At 42.7% G+C, this 19583-nt stretch overlaps 1 protein-coding gene across 1 annotated transcript in view; it reads right to left on the bottom strand.

The window, feature by feature from the left end:
* Positions 1 to 19583, bottom strand: part of TUBGCP2 (tubulin gamma complex component 2) — a 190575-nt gene that overhangs the window by 18710 nt on the left and 152282 nt on the right. Inside the window, exons 16-17 of the mRNA XM_069240639.1 lie at positions 13825 to 13953; positions 9700 to 9863 (exon numbers count right to left, since the gene is read on the bottom strand). Coding sequence (XP_069096740.1) covers positions 9700 to 9863; positions 13825 to 13953 — 293 coding nt within the window. The remainder of the gene's footprint in view (positions 1 to 9699; positions 9864 to 13824; positions 13954 to 19583) is intronic.

Here is a 19583-nt window from a genome sequence, read left to right as displayed (position 1 = left end):
AACTTAGGAACCAGGGACAATTTCTAAGTTCTTGGTGGCGGGGTGTTTGTCAACTGGCGAAGTATTTGTATTTGTGATTATATCAGTTTATTTCTTCTTTTTGTTATAGTTCAAAGCTTTTGCTTTCTTTGCTGTGGATCCTAGCGGTTTTGGTTGTAGTTCTCCTGCAGTTTGCGTAGTTGCATGTTTTAGGTAAGAAAAAGCAATTTACTCCAAAGAACTATTGTTGACACGCATGAATGACATGTTTGTAGGTGGTGTACTAAATGCAGGATTGTGTGTGAAATTGTTCTTAGATTTGAGCACAATGATATTTGTGTTGTCATATGTCTAATTTGCTTTTTTCTTCTTTCTTTTTAGCGGGATATCATTGGTGATTGCTGTGTCTGTGCAGAGTAGTTGCTGGTGAGTAGCTTTTTCAGGCAAGTGAGTGGTATAGTTTTTTTTAGTACATAACCCTTTGTGATAAATCTACACTTTGTTTATTACTTATTTTAGTGCTGGTGGTTGTTGGCAATTCATTTGTTAGTGAGGATCATGGCTAGCCGCAGAGTGACCGCTTAGCAGGTTGTTGGCATGCTTTTGTCTTCTGACCAGGATTATGAGACTGACTCTGCATCTGAGGCAGAAGAGGAAGTGAGAGATTCTGGCAGTGAGTTTTCTGCCCGAGAGGTATCTTCTGATGAGGAAGCCACTCAGTGCAGATGAAGGGCCTGTTTTAGAGGAGGACATTGATGTGCCAAGAGTGCAGCAGCCTGGGGCTGAAGGGTTTCCCATTAGAAGACCTGACACCTGGATTGCCCCAAACATGGAGCAGCCACAGTTACCTGCATTTACTGGTCCCCAGGGTGTAGAGTAAATACGGAAAACTTTTTGCCTGTCAATTTCTTTCACTTGTTTATGGACAATGTATTTTTGGAAGAGATTGTGGAGCAGACTTATTTGTATGCAGAGCAAAATTTGAGGGACAACGCTGCCAGACTTAGGCCTCAGTCTAGAGCTACTCAGTGGGTTCCCACATATCTGGAAGAGATGAAAAAGTTTTTAGGTTTGACTTTTTTGATGGGGTTGATAAGGAAGCCGTCACTAGCTTCTTATTCGTCTACTAGTCTCTTGATGGCAACGGCTATATTTCCTGCAACTATGACTCGTAATCGCTGTTTGCTTATTCTTAGTATGCTGCATTTTGTAGACAATGCTTTAGCCTTGACACGAGATCACCCTGAATGTGACCGTCTTTTTAAGATTAGGCCTGTCCTTGATCATTTTGTAGATCGGTTGTCAGAGGTATATGTTCCAGGCAAAGAGTCTTTGGTCCTTTTCAAGGGATGTTTAGTTTTTAAGCAGTACATTCTTAGTAAGAGGGCATGGTATGGAATTAAATTGTATTTGCTGTCAGAAAGTAGTACAGGATACGTGTATAATTTCTGGGTCTACACTGGTAGGGATTCCAGTATTGACCCTACTGGTTGCCTGCCCACTTTTGGAGTTAGCGAGAAAATTGTGTGGGAACTTGGTAGATGACTGTTTAACAAAGGGCACCATTTGTACATAGATAATTTCTACACTGAAGTGCAGTTGTTCAAGGAGTTGTTTAGAGTGGACACTGTTGCTTGTGGTACAATCCTTTCTAACCAGAAAGGCTATCCAAGGGAGCTTGTCTGTAAAAAACTTGAGAGGGGACAGTGCAGTGCCTTGCGGAATAATGAGCTGCTAGCTCTGAAATTTTCAGACAGGAGGGATGTGTACATGCTATCTACCATCCATGATGAGAGTACTTCCCCTGTGACTATTTGTAGTCAGGTTGACAAAATGCGCAAACCTGCGTGCATTTTGGACTACAATAGGCACATGGGTGGTGGTGACAGAGAAGATCAGAGGTTGGAACCTTACACTGCTCTTCGGAAGTCTTACGTGTGGTAAAAAAAAGTTGGCCCTACATTTATTTCATTTGGCAACTTTTAATGCTTTTATTGTGTTTAAGGATTGTTCACCTGAGTCAAGGATGACATTTGTTAAATTTCAGGAGTCAGTGATAGAGAGCCTTATTGTGGTGGAACAGGCAAGAGTTCCTAGAGTAGCAGTGGTGGAGGATGTGTCTAGATTGAAAGATGGCCACTTTCCAGATCAAATTCCTCCCACTCCCAAAAAAGACTTGCCCACTAAGAAATGTAGAGTATGTGCCCGAAGAGGTATCCGCTGGGAGAGCGGATGTACTGCCCCGATTGCCCTTCAAAGCCTGGGCTGTGTGTGGCCGGCTGTTTCGGGAGTTACCACACCAAGAATTTTTATCTGGAAATACTGTGAACGTAAACTGCCTATTTTCTATTGTCATATGTTTAGTTTCATGGTTGGCATTACTGTCATGTATTTAGTTACAGCTTTTGCGTTTGTAGTTTTGTACTTATTTTAAAATTAGTGTTTTTTCTTTATTGTTTATAAACAAAACAAAAGTAATGGCTGTGTGCGTGGGGTGGCGCTTGGCTGGCGCTGTGCGTGGGGTGGCGCTTGGCTGGCGGTGTGCGTGGGGTGGCGCTTGGCTGGCGGTGTGCGTGGGGTGGCGCTTGGCTGGTGGTGTGCGTGGGGTGGCGCTTGGCTGGCGGTGTGCCTGGGGTGGCGCTTGGCTGGCGGTGTGCCTGGGGTGGCGCTTGGCTGGCGGTGTGCCTGGGGTGGCGCTTGGCTGGCGGTGTGCTTGGAGTGGCTCTTGGCTGGTGGTGTGTGGGGGTGGCGGTGTGCATGGGGTGGCGCTTGGCTGGCGGTGTGTGTGGAGTGGCGCTTGGCTGGCAGTGTGATTGCTGTATCAGGCATGTGGGCGTATGTAAGTGATGTGCCCCTGAGTGGCGCTGTCTGTCAATGCGAGTGTTGTAATGTGCTGGGCCCGTGGCTGGCGGCGTGAATGGACTTGTGCATGTCATGTATGAAAGGTGTGTGAATGGACTATAAAACGGTTGGTGCCTTGACGTGGCTTTACAGCTCACGACCTGTGAGTCACTGGTTCATTTTTTTGCTCTTTCAGTTATTAACAGTGCATTTCACTTTTGGGAGATCTTTTGTTAATAAAATTTGATCTACTGAACCATCACTCACCCTCGTGCCAAATCTAACCAGTATGTGTGGTAAAAATGACAAAAGCTGCTCCCCTGTAATCAGGCGTCGCAGCACACTTGTGACACACCAGGTGTCTCAGGTGGGACCCCGATGATGAAGCATGCCACCAACTTGGTTGGTGGGTGAGGGGTCTTTTTCACATAACCTAAGTGCGTTTCTTTTCACAATTTTAGTGTTTGGCACATCACAGACATACGTGGACACATCAAAATGATATATTACAAAACTACCTGTGTTTGGGGGGGGAAAGGGAACCTATGTTTTTGGTCCTGGGTGTGGCCTTCATCTAGGGAAACCTACTAAACCCAGACATTTTTTAAAACTAGACACCCCAAGAAGTCTAGGGAGGTGTGGCTTGCGTGGATCTCCCAACATTTTCTTACCCAGACTCCTCTACAAACCTCAAAATGTGCTTAAAAAGCACATTTTCCTGACTTTTCTTTGTAGGATCACCGCTCCGGCACAAAATTCCTACTCCCCAGTGTTCCCCTCAGTCTCCCAAGTAAAATGACAACTCACTTGTGTGGGTCCCCAAAGCAGAGTCAGCCTAAAGATGTATAAAAGAAAAATATGTGCTTATCAACTCACTATGCTATCCCCTCAATCTCTACAGGTTTTTGGCCTTTTTCTGTTGCAGCACCTGGCCCATCCACACAAGTGAGGTATCATTTTTAGCGGGAGGCTTGGGGGAAAGCTGTGTGGAAGGAAATTTGTGGCTCCTCTCGGATTCCAGAACTTTCTGTCACCGAAATGTGAGAAAAAACTGTTCCCCTAGGTCTGTAGTTTAAAAAAATGCACAGGTTTGGTAGGTTTCCCTAGGTGCCGGCTGAGCTAGAGGCCAAAATCCACAGGTAGGCCCTTTGCAAAAAAAACACCTCTGTTTTCTTTGGAAAAATGTGATGTCACCTGGGGTACTTCCTGTTGCTGGCACTACGCCTACCACCACAAGTGAGGTATCATTTTTATCGGGAGATTTGGAGCAACGATGGGTGGAAGGAAATTTGTGGCTCCTCTCAGATTCCAGAACTTCGTGTCACCGAAATGTGAGGAAAAAGTGTTTTTTTAGCCACATTTTGAGGTTTGCAAAGGATTCTGGGTAACAGAATCTGGTGAGAGCCCCACAAGTCACCCCATCTTGGATTCCCCTAGGTCTCTAGTTTTCAATAATGCACAAGTTTAGTAGGTTTCCCTAGGTGTTGACTGAGCTAGAGGCCAAAATCCACAGGTAGGCACTTTGCAAAAAAACACCTATGTTTACTTTGAGAAAATGTGATGTGTCCACGTTGTGTTTTTGGGCATTTCCTGTGCAGACGCTAGGCCTACCCACACAAGTGAGGTACCATTTTTATCGGGATACTTGGGGGGAACATAGAATAGCAAAACAAGTGTTATTGGCCCTTGTCTTTCTCTACATTTTTTCCTTCCAAATATAAGATAGTGTGTAAAAAAGGCATCTATTTGAGAAACGCCCTGTAATTCACATGCCAGTATGGGCATCCCGGAATTCAGAGATGTGCAAATACCCACTGCTCTTCAACACCTTATCTTGTGCCCATTTTGGAAATACAAAGGTTTTCTTGATACCTATTTTTCACTCTTTATATTAAATGAATTGCTGTATACCCGGTATAGATCCAAAACCCACTGCAAGGTGCAGCTCATTTATTGGCTCTGGGTACCAAGGGTTCTTGATGAACCTACAAGCCCTATATATCCCCGCATCCAGAAGAGACCAGCAGACGTAACGTTATATTGCTTTAAAAAATCTGACATCGCAGGAAGAAGTAACAGAGTAAAACGTAAAGGAAAATTTGCTTTTTTTCACCTCAATTTCAATATTTGTTTATTTCAGTTGTTGTTTTCTGTAGGAAACCCTTGTAGGATCTACAAAAATTACCCATTGCTGAATGCAGAAGTTTGTCTACTTTTCAGAAATGTTTAGGTTTCTGGGATCCAGCATTGGTTTCACACTAATTTCTGTCACTGACTGGAAGGAGGCTGAAAGCACAACAAATCGTAAAAATTGGGTATTTCCCAGTAAAATGCCAAAATGGTGTTGAAAAATTGTGTTTTCTGATTCAAGTCTGCCTGTTCCTGAAAGCTGGCAAGCTGGTGATTTTAGCACTGCAAACCCTTTGAGGATGCCATTTTCAGGGAAAAAACCACAAGCCTTCTTCTGCAGCCCCTTTTCCCCATTTAAAAAAAAATGACATTTTCACTGTATTTTGGCTAATTTCTTGGTCTCCTTCGGGGGAACCCATAAAGTCTGGGTACCTCTAGAATCCCTAGGATGTTGGAAAAAAAGGACGCAAATTTGGCGTGGGTAGCTTATGTGGACAAAACGTTATGAGGGCCTATGCGTGGGTCTGGCACCTGAAGGGGAAAAGGTCTGGCAGCGAAGGGGTTAAAGAGGCCATGTCCGCGCACTAGCATCAGTTGTCTCTAAGGTTTTCTATGCCCTCATATGTGAAATATGGCTGACAAGATTAGATTTTTACTGGTAGTGTGCACTAACTAATTTGGTACATTACTACACTTTAAATGTCACTTCACCACATGAGGTGGCAGGTGAAGAAACTTCAGTTATATAGTGTATCCACCTGAAAGAATGTTAATTAAGTTAAGTAACTTATTCTTTTGATGGGTACTTCTCACTGCATATTCTGTTCCTTGTGAGTCAGTACCAAAAAATGCACCCTTAAAGAAGGTGGGTCTGAAAAGTGGATTTACAACAGGAAAACCTGTAGGATCGAGCGTGCAAAATTATCCTCTAGGTGCACCTGAGAATCAATGCAGTACTGCCTGTTGAAAGTACGAACAGGTGCTTAAATGGCTATCTGACAGGTGCCCAAAACCAGAACAGCACATGCTAGGCCTGTAGTGTGGCTTTTACCCTTATAAAAGGAGTCATAAGGCCTTCAGGAGGATTGCTCTTGGCTAAGGCATAACATAGTTTCATGCAGAGGACAATCCAACATGGTATCTCCTTTTCTGGACCTCCCTTCCGTTCTTTGCACTGGCAAACCCAACAGTTGATCATCAACATGGTGCTCCCTGGCACTATCAATATAGGAGCTAGATATGACATGGGCCCTACCAACACAGTCTTGCTTCCTCTTTAGATGGTTGCGGTGGTGAAAAGAACAGCATGATGGACATCCTGGAGTGGGAAAGTGACACCTAACCTCGACTCCCCACTTCCCGCTACCCCCCCTTATCGAGGCCACGAACACACACACACATTTCTGGGAGAAAGGACGCACAGCTTCCAAGCCCCAATTACCAACTTGCCAGGGAAATAGGTAGGAAAAGAAAGGAAGTGGAACTGAAAAGACCTGTAGCTTGTAGCTTGATGACATTACATGCAGATCCCATAGTAATGTAAAGTACAGTTTTCAAGATCAAGATGCTCAAACTACAGCTTTGGATAGACTGGAAGGGAGCACACATCAGAAAAGTCAAAACCAAACTAAGATGTCACTCCTGCGTGTGTGAAAGCCCTTTTAAAAAATGCCTCACAACGGATGACTTGATTAACAAGGGCGGATAAAGCAAATGAAGAATGGCAATAGGCAAGCTGCTGAATCTCTACCAGGAGGTTAGCATTAGATTCTTCAGTGGGGAGAGGCACTTGCAAAACATCTGCTGCAGTCCTAACTACAACTGTGAAAAAGGCACTTTTCTTTTTGGAGCCCCAAAGGACAATTCAAGGCACATTCTGAGGATGTTTACAAGCCAATGGCATATTGTAAGTCGAGAGACACACCAGCAGCAATATAAACAAGGCACAGCAAGTTATATGTTTACACGCCTTCATCAAGAGGTGAGTTTTTTCAAACAACTGTATGAGCCTGAGTTATGGTATCGCGTGGCACAGGCAGAACTCTAGCTTTAGATGGATTTGAATATGGGGACTCCCAGTCTGTTGGGCCAGAAAGCACATCAGAGGGAGCTGCAATCAATTTGAAGATCTGCTCTATGCTTCCTTGAAGTCCTCAACCTGATGCTGAGTTGACAATAACCTGGGGATCTGGTGTGCATCAGCTCCAGATTTGGCATCGGGTTTGGTGCCAGGTTTCTGGAATACTGACAGCATGACCTGTCCTAAGTGGGAGCATCTAGACTTTAAAGGCCTTTTTTCTCAATCTAGTTTTCTTTTTAGGTCGAGCGTTCGCGTTCAGCCTGCTGTATACTTTTAAGTATACTATACTGTAAGTTCCTGCGTTTTTATTTGTTAGTTGCAGTGTCCTTCAAAAATCCTTGCTTGCTAGTGGTCAGTTCTGCCTCTTTGTCCTGCCTTTTTTCACTTTGGGAGCAGCACAAAGTACTGTGTAATTACGCTATGTCCTGTTTATCTCTTCTGTAAGTGAGTTTTTTTTAGCATTTGCCTGTTTCACTTCAACACTGTGGGTGCTTGTTCAGTCCCTCCTCCCCATCAGCTCCCTTTGCAAACATAATAAAACAGAGGGGTGGGGGGCTTTTCCAGGGCCAGCTCATCCTCGCTCTCTTTCTCTAGTTATTTTCAGTCTGTGTGGCAAACAAATTCCAGACAGTAATCTACAACGCTAAGAGCTATAACTCGAGCAAACACAAGACCATTGCATTCCAAATGCTCTTTTGACTTGGCCCTCAATTTTGCATTCAACTTACCTGAAGAGTCACCCTGGACCACGACTTAGAGTCACATTTCAGGTGGATGCACCACAGGCAGATGTTGGGTCGATATGTAACAAACATGTTTCCAGCACGTATGCCATTGTTTGAAACCTGTCATCTTCGGGGGTGATATTGATGCACATTGTCACATTAATAAGAGCCAAAAGAACTTCTGTAACAACTGAACTTGCTCATAGTGGAGCTCATTAAAGGGGTGTAGTGTAATAACTGAATTCAGTGTGTAGGGATAATTCCTTTGGGTGTCCCTGTGTCATCATGTCTGGATAAGGACAGACTCTAATGACACTCCTTGCCAGTGTGCAGTAGTTATTGCATGAGTTACTGGATCCAGTAAAGTGACTGGGAAGATTCACAAGGTAAGGATTCTGTGATCAGATGTTTCCATCAGAGAAGCACATATTGGACGGTTAAAAGTTTTTTTTTTTTTAATTTATACCAATTGTGTACTCAAAGTTTTTTTTGCTTCTATGTTTACTATGGCCTTTTTGAAGCATTGAGTCCTTATGTTCTCAGTATTTTAAAATGCCCTTCGTTGTTAGATTGTTTCTCAGCTGTTCTGCACTGCTTTTTGTTTCATGTATCAACTATCACTTTTGGGAAGGTTAAGTTATGCTCATGAAAGAAGAGCCAATGTTACTTTACAGCACCCATAAGGCGTCTAATTTGTTGGTGTTGTGGAATATACAATACAGTGAGTCAAGCTTCCAGCATATTTTATACCTTTCTGGCCTTTGCTACAAGTGTGGGAGCCACTTTGAGTTTTTAAAATAGAGCTGAATTTCAGTTCTTCATGTATACTTTAAATTCTGTAAATGAGTATTAATATGGCATATAGGAAAGACAGAAGCACGGGGAGATGAAGGGCAAACTCAACAAGGGAAACTCAGAATACTGGAGATGTGGAAAAAGGGCAGAAGGCATTGCTAAAGGGGCAAGAAATCCTTTACATGCTAAATCCTGCCCCAAGGGAAGCAGCCTGACTTTTTTCCATTTGACACAGAAGCACCCACCCAGAGGGATAGGCTGTAAGACAAGGTACAAATAAGAGTGGAAGGTGGTCACTGAAAACAAAGGCAGACTGTTCTGTGGTTACAAGGGGCACGATGAGAGTAAATCGGCTTAAAAGAGCATGACCTATTAAGAAAGTGATACTAATGAAAGTGAATCCCACACATACCAAAAAAAGAAAAAAAGGTTGTTACTTGTTATGGCTGCGAACAATCTTGCTTGGCTTACCGCTCTAGAACCTATCAGTGTAAGGTAGCAGGATGGCTCAGTGAGTTATATATTCCTTGACACTCACACTTACTGTGACCTGCTGGGTAGAAGTTTGAAATCCCCGCAAAGCCAACCTAGGCTCTATCCTTCTGAGGTTAGTAAAATGAGTATTATTGAAGTTGTAACAAACTGTTGATTACCATGTTTACAAATGTCTAAATTATGGCATAAGGTGCTGTTTAAAATATCAAAGGCAGGGTAATCTTATTCTTTTATTTACTAAAGAGCTTCGACTGCTACCAAACATAACCTTTATCATTTCAGAGTGCTACAGGAAGATAAACAAAACATGGACGATACTGGATGGAAAGGAGAGGGCATTAAACAAGTTGTAGCATATAGTTCTAGATCCAGCTTTCTTTGATCACTTTCTTATGAGGTCTTTATTACTGAAAACATGATTTTCAAGTAGTTTCTGCATTGTAAATGAACATATTCGGAGTTACGCTCTGGTCTGATCCAGAGTTACAGGAACCCCAAAGATCTGCCTCCATGCTTCAGACTCCTGAACGATCACTGCTAGATCTGACTACTCCACACTCTTAGTCTAGAAATGTTACAATAAATTCAGATTGATGGTCAGTCACAGACCATGGCCAAACAACCGTGAAGGCGTAATCTCTGCCACAGACTTACCTGTAAATTATATTTATCATACTGTGCTCACAGTCATTGGTGCTGTACACACTAAGCTTGTCCAGTAGATCTAGGAGGTGAGTGGAGAAATTGCTGTCAAACTTGCTGATAGTGGCCTCAAAACCAGTGGTTGAATGAAGGGCATCTACATGTTCTGCTAGCAGCTAAAATAAAGAAAGAAGAGAGAAAGGGTATTAATAAAGCCTTTATAAGGTGTTTCACCCATAAGTTTGAATTTCTGCTCTTGGTTACAGACAGTAGTTACAGTCAAAGTGAGGAAAGTTTTCGGCTTCAATCGTTGAAACAATGAGGGCCACTAAGAGAAGATTATTAAATTTTTCTGTGCTGAGGTAGTAGGAAACATAGTGTTCTGCACAAACCAGTACAAATTTCAAGAACATTCCCTGGTGTAAATCACTTGTCCTTTCTCTCTTCACTCTGTATGCTACTGATAACACATGCCAGAGGAGGCAGTATTAGAAAATCGGGGATGGCCACAGGTAGAACGATTGTTTACCGCCCCAGGTGGGTTCCTGGGCACAAATCTGTAGTTTAAGGTGATGTAGATATGACAGCTACTTATAGCATGGCTTAATGCAGTGGACTCATAGAAACAGCTTACAAATGGGATGGATGCCAAAAGCTAGAAGGTGTTAGCTAGTTCTGCAGCAGGCAAAAGACCCTCATCATTTTTATAGCATTTTCTATAGCCATAGCCTTATTGCTTAGTGGCTGTGCTGAGATTGACTTGGAGAAAATCAGAGCTCGTTGGGCTTGGTCTTTGAGGTTTCAGTCAATGGGACAAAAAACAATACAATATAGCAACTTTACTATGACCTGTCTGGATCTCTGTTTTCAATGGTATGGGTTCACCAGGCAAAGGGAAATGGCTAAAAACAGAGCTTCTGGGTTTCCTGGCTACAAAAAATATTCAAAACCCTTTGACCCAAAAACTCAGCAGCCAAACAAGTGTTTAAAGGTGCCAAGAGTCTTGGCGTTCAAGTCAAAGGTGTTCTGTTGAGACTCATTTCTATTTTTTAGACAACAGTTAAGGCCCAAAGTGGCCTCCAGGCTTTGCTACAGGACAGATGTAGTAGTATGTGCCTTTTACTGCCCGTACCTTAAAAACATTGTTACTGTAAACATTTTCCAGTGACAGGGGCACAACATGACTGGGGGCAATCACCGGGTCCCAAGTCTTCTTCGTTGCTACCGGAATCAGAGTTTATGTTGAGGCACCAACCATGATAATAAACAATATTATCTATGAAACCCTGGATCATTTGAAAGATTCTTAAACAGTACAGCTGGCTCCAACCTACGAGTCCACATTCAGCTCCATGAGTGTAAAGGTTCAGAACCTACAAGTTTCTTTGGTACCTTTGCAGGCACCCAAACGGTAAAAGAATGGTGAAGGCCTGCCAGTGACGTTGCAGAAAAATGTCCCTGCAGCTCTAGGTACCGTTTGACTGTGATATTGATTTGTGTCTTACTTCTTCTTGATTAACAGGCCTATAGGGAACAGGCAGGCTGCCTCATCCACCACAGTCAAAGGATGGCTTGGAGGGAAACTAGACAACTTTTGCAGCCATGATATCAATGTACCAAAAGGGCACTTTCCATATGGGTCGAACACCAGTGAAAAGAACACAACACACACACGGTTAGGCAAGGATAATAATTACATGGGACTGGATGGAAATATACAGGAAGTGCCTGAAGGCAGCCACTCCACCAGGGTGGCAGGTAAAAAGGTTCTGCCCTGATCTATACTTGCTGCCACTGCTACCACCAGTCACTCCAAACCCTTAGCGAGGAGGCATCTTCACTATGGTTTGGAGTACACTTTGGGTGTATTCAGTCTCTTATTGAAAAGTGGAGCACTCCAGTGGACTTGTAAAAAATTTTGTTTAGTAGTTTCATAAAATGCTGCATGTCAACTTGCAATTACTTCAGAGTGCTGATATTGTGGAATTCACATATGAAATACATAAACAAGATCACAGAAAAGGTCAGGCACTGTGGCACAGCTTTTTCAAGCCAATCAGAGGAATACTGTCAGGAGGTGGCTGTGTCTTCCTAGTGCATCTTTTTGTTTCTCCAAAGCGTGGGTTGAATGAGCCTGCTGTGACTTGTCCACACAGCCCATGCAGTGAGGTCCCCCAGGAGCAGGAAGTTTGGCACCCTAAAGAACCTTTAATGGCAGCTGACAATTAAAATTATCCTCATCTGTACTGATTTGATCTCGCTTAGACAAGTTATCTGGTGCACAGGGAAGGACGGTTGGACAACCCTGTGCTTCCATCTTTTGAGCATTACTTGCCATTGTGCTCATGCCATAATGTGTATCTTCCATGTGGGTTAATATGGGTCTACTATCTGACAACTATTTCCATACCCTTTAAACTTTAACCTATATGAAACCTGGATTATTCAGTCAAAATACTGAGAAAGTTGTGCTCTAGCGGTTGCAGACCATCATCACTAATATCCTATAGAGCTAGTAGTGGGGTTGTAACTGGGGTAAGTGAATCATTTGCCACTGTAATGGCAGTATAACATAATTTAGCCACAGATGAAACTTTAGCTCTCTGAAGTTGGGTAACTGCCATTGACTCAGGTGCTTGAATAATTCCTGGTCGTCATACTAGGAATCCCCATTAAATGTAAGAAAGCAATAAATAATATTAGAAAATAAATAGCCCATATAATAACAGTTTTTTAGTAACACATTCATCTCCTCACTTACCTTAGAGGCCACCACAGCTCAGATTTCAAAATAGACGAGAGAAAGGGAGCAAACAAGGTGAACCCTTGATCATGGAGGAAGAAGGTATGCATGGGAACCTATGAAAGATACCAACACTAGAGAACTAAAGTTACAGGTACCTCACTTGTTCTCCAGTATTGGATCCATTATAGATCTTTTCATAGATTAGTCGTATCACCTTTGAACTATATCAATAGGGCCTATGTAAGACTGCCACAAACCCTTCTCCAATACCTGTAGATGATGCAAACCTCTGCTGAGTACCTGCTATTGGGGCACCATTTTCATTCTTCCCATTTCATTGTTTATTTGTGTGGATAGAACCTTATGCACGGTTCACAAGGCATTCTGTCAAAAACTCTCCTTTTCAATAGCCTTCCTATTGCCTAAGCAGACAAAGATATTACTCCCAGGCCACTTTTCCCTTTCTTTTCCTTCTTATTGTCTAGTACCCATCCAACCTATACGTTCCCCTCATTTCACTCAAGAGCCATTGCCTTGGACCCATTTTAGTCTCCTCAAGAAGTGAATAAAAACACATTTGTTGTCAAATTTCACAGTTCGTTGGCATCCCTGTTGTCACAGCTACAAGTAAGAAAGCACCAACAGCCCACTGGATAATAATAATCATGCCACCAAAACCTCTTTACATGAAACAGGAATATAACAAGGACTCTGGGATAGGATGCACTAAAAGTTCTTAGCAACATGGTTTAAAAACAATCATGTTTGTTGTACATCTAAAGCATGACAACTAATGATATTTCTTTTTTAACCTTATAACTCTGGGTTCATACCAGAAGATGAAACCTGTGTCCAATTGTAAATGTATGTGCACTATCGGGAGAATGACTGGAGGGAAAACAATCTGAAGCTTGCTTCGTAATCTCTTCAATTCTGAATATCGTTTAGGACTCGCACTCATTAATTCCAGATGATAATGACGCATTTTTTACTGTCACAGGTGCAAAACCTGAAAGCAATTTTCCCCACTGAAGTTTACAGTTTGCCAGTGGATTTTGTGCAAATCGTTTCCCCCTAATAGAGAAGATCTGCTAGCACGACCTTTGCTGGTGATGTAAACTGTTTATTGAAAATACTGATCGCTTTCAGGGTTACACACTGCCTAGCTAGTCTACTCATACCTTATCCAAACTCATAGCAGACTCTAGATTCCTGCCCGCAAGCTTAGAGAATGGCTAAAGACAGTTTGTCAATAATTTAAGAAGACTTCAGACACTGATCATGATAAGCTATAGAAATGTTAATTCCAGCCACTGAGTACTTTTTTAGAAAAGGCTGTGAATGTTGTACCTCAGGCTCATGTTACTACTCATCACAGATTATGGGTTCACCTTGGAAGTTAGTTTTTTCTTTGCTGTTTCTTCCAAGCGCTCTGTCTGGGTTGGTGGGCCCATCATTGTCCCGTGCTCCAAGGTCAGACGCCCCAGCTCATCTTCCACCTTCATACTCTGTGTGAATCTCTGCAAACCATTAAAGAAAGGATATGTTAAAGAATAAGGATTTTCACCCTTATGAAGAAGGAAAATAACATCTGTATTCATAGTTTGCCATAGTTGAACAAGCAAACATTTCTCAATACAGCATTTATGGTACATTTAGTCTATTAGCACCTGCAGTCACACATTTGTTGGTTTCCATTATCAGTAAAAATTGTAAGAGCAGATGGAAGACAAATTAAAATAAGGAGGCCTGTTAAGTTCCCAGACCATTGCCCACCTTCCATATTCACAGTGAAAATTATTTGTCTGTGTCTCTTTAACCTGCTTGAATAGAAGATAGTTTATGGATAGAACAGAGGATAGAGGTTTGTGGGTGGGTTATAAATCTGAAGGGCTGATTGGCTAAGAGTACTATAGATACTACAGCGAGTAAATTAACATCATTGCAAGTGGCAGGATGCCAAGTTTCCAGTGCTTCGTTTACATTTGACAATGTAATGTATCCAGGTTGTTTATAGTTCTTACAACCAACTTGATTAACACACCCGATAACAAGGAAACACTCATAACTATTAAACATAGTGCCAACCCCTATCTTGATTGTGACATCAAACCATATTCAGCTTTTCCACCCTAAGATTGTGACAGTACTCTTACATCGATTACCGAACAGATGAGACAGCATACGATCCATCAAACATGGTGAATAAAGTGGAATAAACAAACTGGGTTATGACCAAAAGCATTACATATACAGACGTAAGGAGCATAGTTCCTATAAACCTGGCACTATTTTTTGCAATACTAGCTTCACCTGCCTTCGATTCCAGTGGTTCAATGGCAAGGTCCCAGTAAAAGCATATTTCTATAGGAATGTATAGGAATGGTCTGGTTCGTATGCTACCGGTGGTACTCATTATACTCTGAAGCAAAAGAATCTGGTCTCTGCTAATGTCTTTATACAGTTGTGATCTCATTGTGCAGTGTGTTGTATTACTTTTAGTTACATCTTTCATCTTAAAAATGTGCGGGATTTATTAAGGAGTTTCAGGATGAAAGCTACTCATTTTAAATCCTAGTTTTGAAGCACAGGCTTCTCTCTTCAAAAATGGTAGACTATCAACTAGCTCTCTTTGATGGGATAGGGCAGTTTCCAGAGTTTTTAAAGTGGCAGGGTCTAGGCATATCGGGACCATTTCCTGATTTTGATTTTCAATAACACTTTGACATTATGATATTTATATTCAAACAGCGTCTAATTTAGGTAACTGCATTATAATGATTATCTATAATGATCATTATAAAGATATTTTTATTTAAAAAAAAAAAAAACAGATAATGTTAGCTCCACCATGTCTTCTTGTTAAAATTATTTTCAATTTGAAGATATATATTTAAATCATGTGTTCTTGGATCCTGCAGAAGCATACTATCCTGTTCATGAATGATTTGAGAAAATATATTAGTTGGGTTGGACTAGAGTTCACCACAAGTAATAAAAGCACTATCCAGTTAGGTCCAGTTAAGGTTTCTGTGATCTAAACCTCAGATCAAACCCTCATATCTATAGAAACACACAGACAGGCATAACTTAAACTGTATAAAGTATTTAGAAGAATCAACAGAGGTGAGAAGTCGAAAACTCAACACAAAACTATTCTCCATTTTGATAAACCGGAGTGAAAATGTAATGAATAAAATGACACCAAAACAACAAAAATCCAATAAGGGGAACCACGGATATGAATTTTAAAGTTTTAAAATAAAAATAGCGTCCAAAAGCATTTAGGAACTACCGTGGTCATCTAGTTGCGCTTGACCGGAACCTAGAAACAATTTATGGCCGACCGAGCACAATTAAGATACAGAAACCAGGGTTGTCCTGATAGGACTTTTTATCACCTGACTTTGTCTCTAAAACGTAAGTCAGAAATTCTTAGCTGGGCAAGGCAGCAAGCTGTGGCTTAGAGAGGCTCCTCCAGGTCGGCAGACGAGGTCCCTTTGAACCAGTTGACTTTGGGTGGTAAAACTCTGAATGAGAGAAATTAAAAATTTACACTCAAGGAAGGTCTCTCGCCGCCCAAAACATTGGGCGTCTTTGCCCAGTGAAGATTTCTACGTTCGGATTTGGTCAGTTTTTTTAATCTCTGATTTCTCTAGAAGGGCTACACAAGACTAGACACGTTCTCAGTAATATCCTGCTGAAACAGATTTGCTGCTGCGGAAAAGCTCTGAGTGGGAGCAACCTGAATCTCTGGCCATGTGGCAACACATCTTCGTCGTATTGACTAGGGAGGTATGTACCAGTCCTCCGGAGGTGTATAGAGGCAAATTGTTTCTAAATCCTTGGTTTCTCAGAATGTTAGGAGTACACTTTGACACAGCCAAGGGGCCCAGGATGTCAATAACTGCCCTTGAGGGTCAAGGCTTCAGCAGGTGGCCAAGCAGTGAAACAAGATGGCAGCATTTAACTTGGCTTTGGTGGCTGAATCTCACATCCTTCAAAATCATATATTTCCAGATGTAAACCTGCCCGTTCATTCCAGTGCGCAAATCGGCTGCTAGCCTGTTCCCTGACGGTGCAGGGAGGTTGCGTTGCGGGGCCCCACAGCCGCAGAATGGAGGAAGTCATCCTTTGCCTCGCTCCGCGTCATTTGCTCAGTGTCAGTGGGCTGCATGCACAAGCTCCCGAGTGCAACCACGGCCCCATTTTAATGATTATGGACGGCCTAGCGCCCGAGCATCGATTCCTAGGCTCCTGTGTGGGGCACTGAGGGTGAGCATGCTCCAGCGGTGGAGGGCCAGGGACAGCCGGATTGGAGATGAAAGGCCTGTGTGTGGTGCCAGTGCCTTCATGCTGAAAGCTGACTGAGGCCTGGGGAAAATGCACTGCTTGTGCGACGATCAAAGTGGACTCTCAGGGCCTTGGGACATTACAACAGTGCGGGACTGTTTTTCCACAACCTCCTTTCCTGCATAAGTGGGACACTTGTCCCTGATTTTTTACTACACAACTGCTTATTCCATACTACCACAGTGACTGGGATTGATTTGTATGACTGATATTACCCTGCTTTGTCTGCTGGTTATCGGTATGACCTTGCTCGAAATGCCTTTCCGTCCATTTTGGATCACCCAGACTTTCATTTGCTAAGGACTTAGATAGACCGCCCAAAGAGTGGTATGGGGTGGTTTCTGGCGGTGCACTGATACCTGGCCTGTGATCTCTCGGACAACGATAAGCACCCAGGGCAGGTTAGAGTTCTTAAAGTCCTGACTATCACTCAATTCGCAGTCAACCTAACGCTCAAGGATGAGTATTTCTTGGACTCAAAGGTTAAACGTGATTGTTTGGTGTCAGATTTACCCAAAGCTGCCAAAGCATGTACCTACCTACATTGTGTATTGCGAGGAGCGGGGGCTGGGTGCATCCCTCCCAAAGGATATTAAAACATTGTTGATGGAGATGGAATTTAGTCTATCAACCATAGACTGTAAAATAGACTCACTAACCTGAAGAATAAATTAAATGAAAGATGGTGTGGACAAGCAACATATGCGTCTAACTGATGCAGCAAATATCGGACTTTGAAGATGTGTATACTCAGCAAGCAAAAATGGTAGGGGAGATGAAGCAGGAACAATGCAAGATATAACTAAAAACTGAGAAGCAAGATCGCAAATAAATAATGTCCGAATCACTGGAATACCAGAGTACACCACCATGGGACGCACCAAAGACTACATTGAAAATCTGATGATATCCATGTTTGGGCTATACAACTTTTCCCGAACTTTTATGATTGAGCAAGCCCGTCACTCCTTGACCCCCAGGCTGGTGCCAGGAGCACCACCAAGAACTATCAATGCTAAATGTTTAAACTACAAAGATCAGATGTTGAGACAGGCAAGAGAAACGATGGATACCAGCCTTGATGAAATTCATCTTTCATTTTTCCTGACTTTAACAAGTCAGTTCAAGATGCCTGGAAAAAAAAACTCCCTGTCAAGAAGAAATTGCAGGAGAGAGGCCTGCACTTTACCATGTTATATCTGGTGGGCTTCAAGTTTACTTGGAAGGGAAAAAACATGGTATTCACTGACCCTGCTACAGCCGTCACCTTTCTCCAGTAACACTCCCCGACACGTGGAGCCACACCGCCCCGTGAAAGGGTCAATTCTGACCCACCCCTTGACGAGGCTGAATGCTACTGATAAACATAAGTCTTTCTTCTCTCCTACTTAGGCACGCCATGGCTGTAGTGTCATGGTTCATGATGCTCCTCCTAGAGAATTGAACTTCTCTGATTGACTGTAATATGTGATGCTGCCTAAGCCCAAGAACTGTCCCACCTTATCAGGAAAGTATACTGTAATGCCATGATGTATTTCTGATTGTATGCTTTTATATAATGACAGGGAAGTGCTCCATCTGATCTAGCTCTGGCCACCCTGGACTTTACACCATAATGGGTACAATTTTAGATGTGTACTTTGCTATGTTGTTGTCTAATTCCAGGTATATCAGCTTGCTGCAATATTTAGGGTTTTCGCTAGGAAGTTGGGCCCTAGTGTGGGCGGGAGAGGTGGGATGTGAAAGGGGCTTCAAAACAGGCAGACACATGGTATATGAATAGAACGACGCCCGACTACAGCATTTTCCATCCTATTACTGATGTTTACTAATAATGGTAGGCCGATATAACCTCAACCCCCGCACCTTAAAAAGAATTACTTGGAACGTGAGAGGTCTCAATAATTTGCAAATATGTATGCAAGTGCTTGCCTATCTCAAGAGACATGCAGTGGATTGAAAATGTCACTTACCCAGTGTACATCTGTTCGTGGCATCAGTCGCTGAAGATTCACATGTTGTGCATAGCCAGCCATCTGGTGTTGGGTCGGAGTGTTACAAGTTGTTTTTCTTCGAAGAAGTCTTTCGAGTCACGGGACCGAGGGACTCCTCCTCTTTGTCTCCATTGCGCATGGGGGTCGACTCCATCTTTGATTGTTTTCCCCGCAGAGGGTGAGGTAGGAGTTGTTTGTTAGTAATAGTGCCCATGCAATGGAGTGAATAAGTATGTACCTAACTAAGATTTAATATATTTACAAATGTACAAAGTTGAAGCTAACTTCCAAACGGCTACAGGCTCCCGGGGAGGTGGGTGGGCACATGTGAATCTTCAGCGACTGATGCCACGAACAGATGTACACTGGGTAAGTGACATTTTCAGTTCGATGGCATCTGTCGCTGTAGATACACATGTTGTGCATAGACTAGTAAGCAGTTATCTCCCCAAAATCGGTGGCTCAGCCTGTAGGAGTGGAAGTAGTCTGAAATAAGGTTCTTAGTACGGCTTGACCTACTGTAGCTTGTTGTGCTGATAGCACGTCTACACAGTAGTGCTTGGTAAATGTGTGAGGCGTAGACCATGTGGCTGCCTTACATATTTTGTGCATTGGAATATTCCCTAGGAATGCCATGGTAGCGCCTTTCTTTCTGGTTGAGTGTGCCCTTGGTGTAATGGGCAGTTGCCTTTTTGCTTTAAGGTAGCAGATTTGGATGCACTTAACTATCCACCTGGCTATACCCTGTTTCGATATTGGGTTTCCTGCGTGAGGTTTTTGAAATGCAATAAACAGTTGTTTAG

Source organism: Pleurodeles waltl, chromosome 6 (assembly GCF_031143425.1).
Source record: "Pleurodeles waltl isolate 20211129_DDA chromosome 6, aPleWal1.hap1.20221129, whole genome shotgun sequence".
In the NCBI taxonomy this organism is placed as follows: Eukaryota; Metazoa; Chordata; class Amphibia; order Caudata; family Salamandridae; genus Pleurodeles; species Pleurodeles waltl.
The sequence above is the reverse complement of the archived record's forward strand: the minus strand, read 5'-3'. Positions and strand labels throughout refer to the sequence as shown.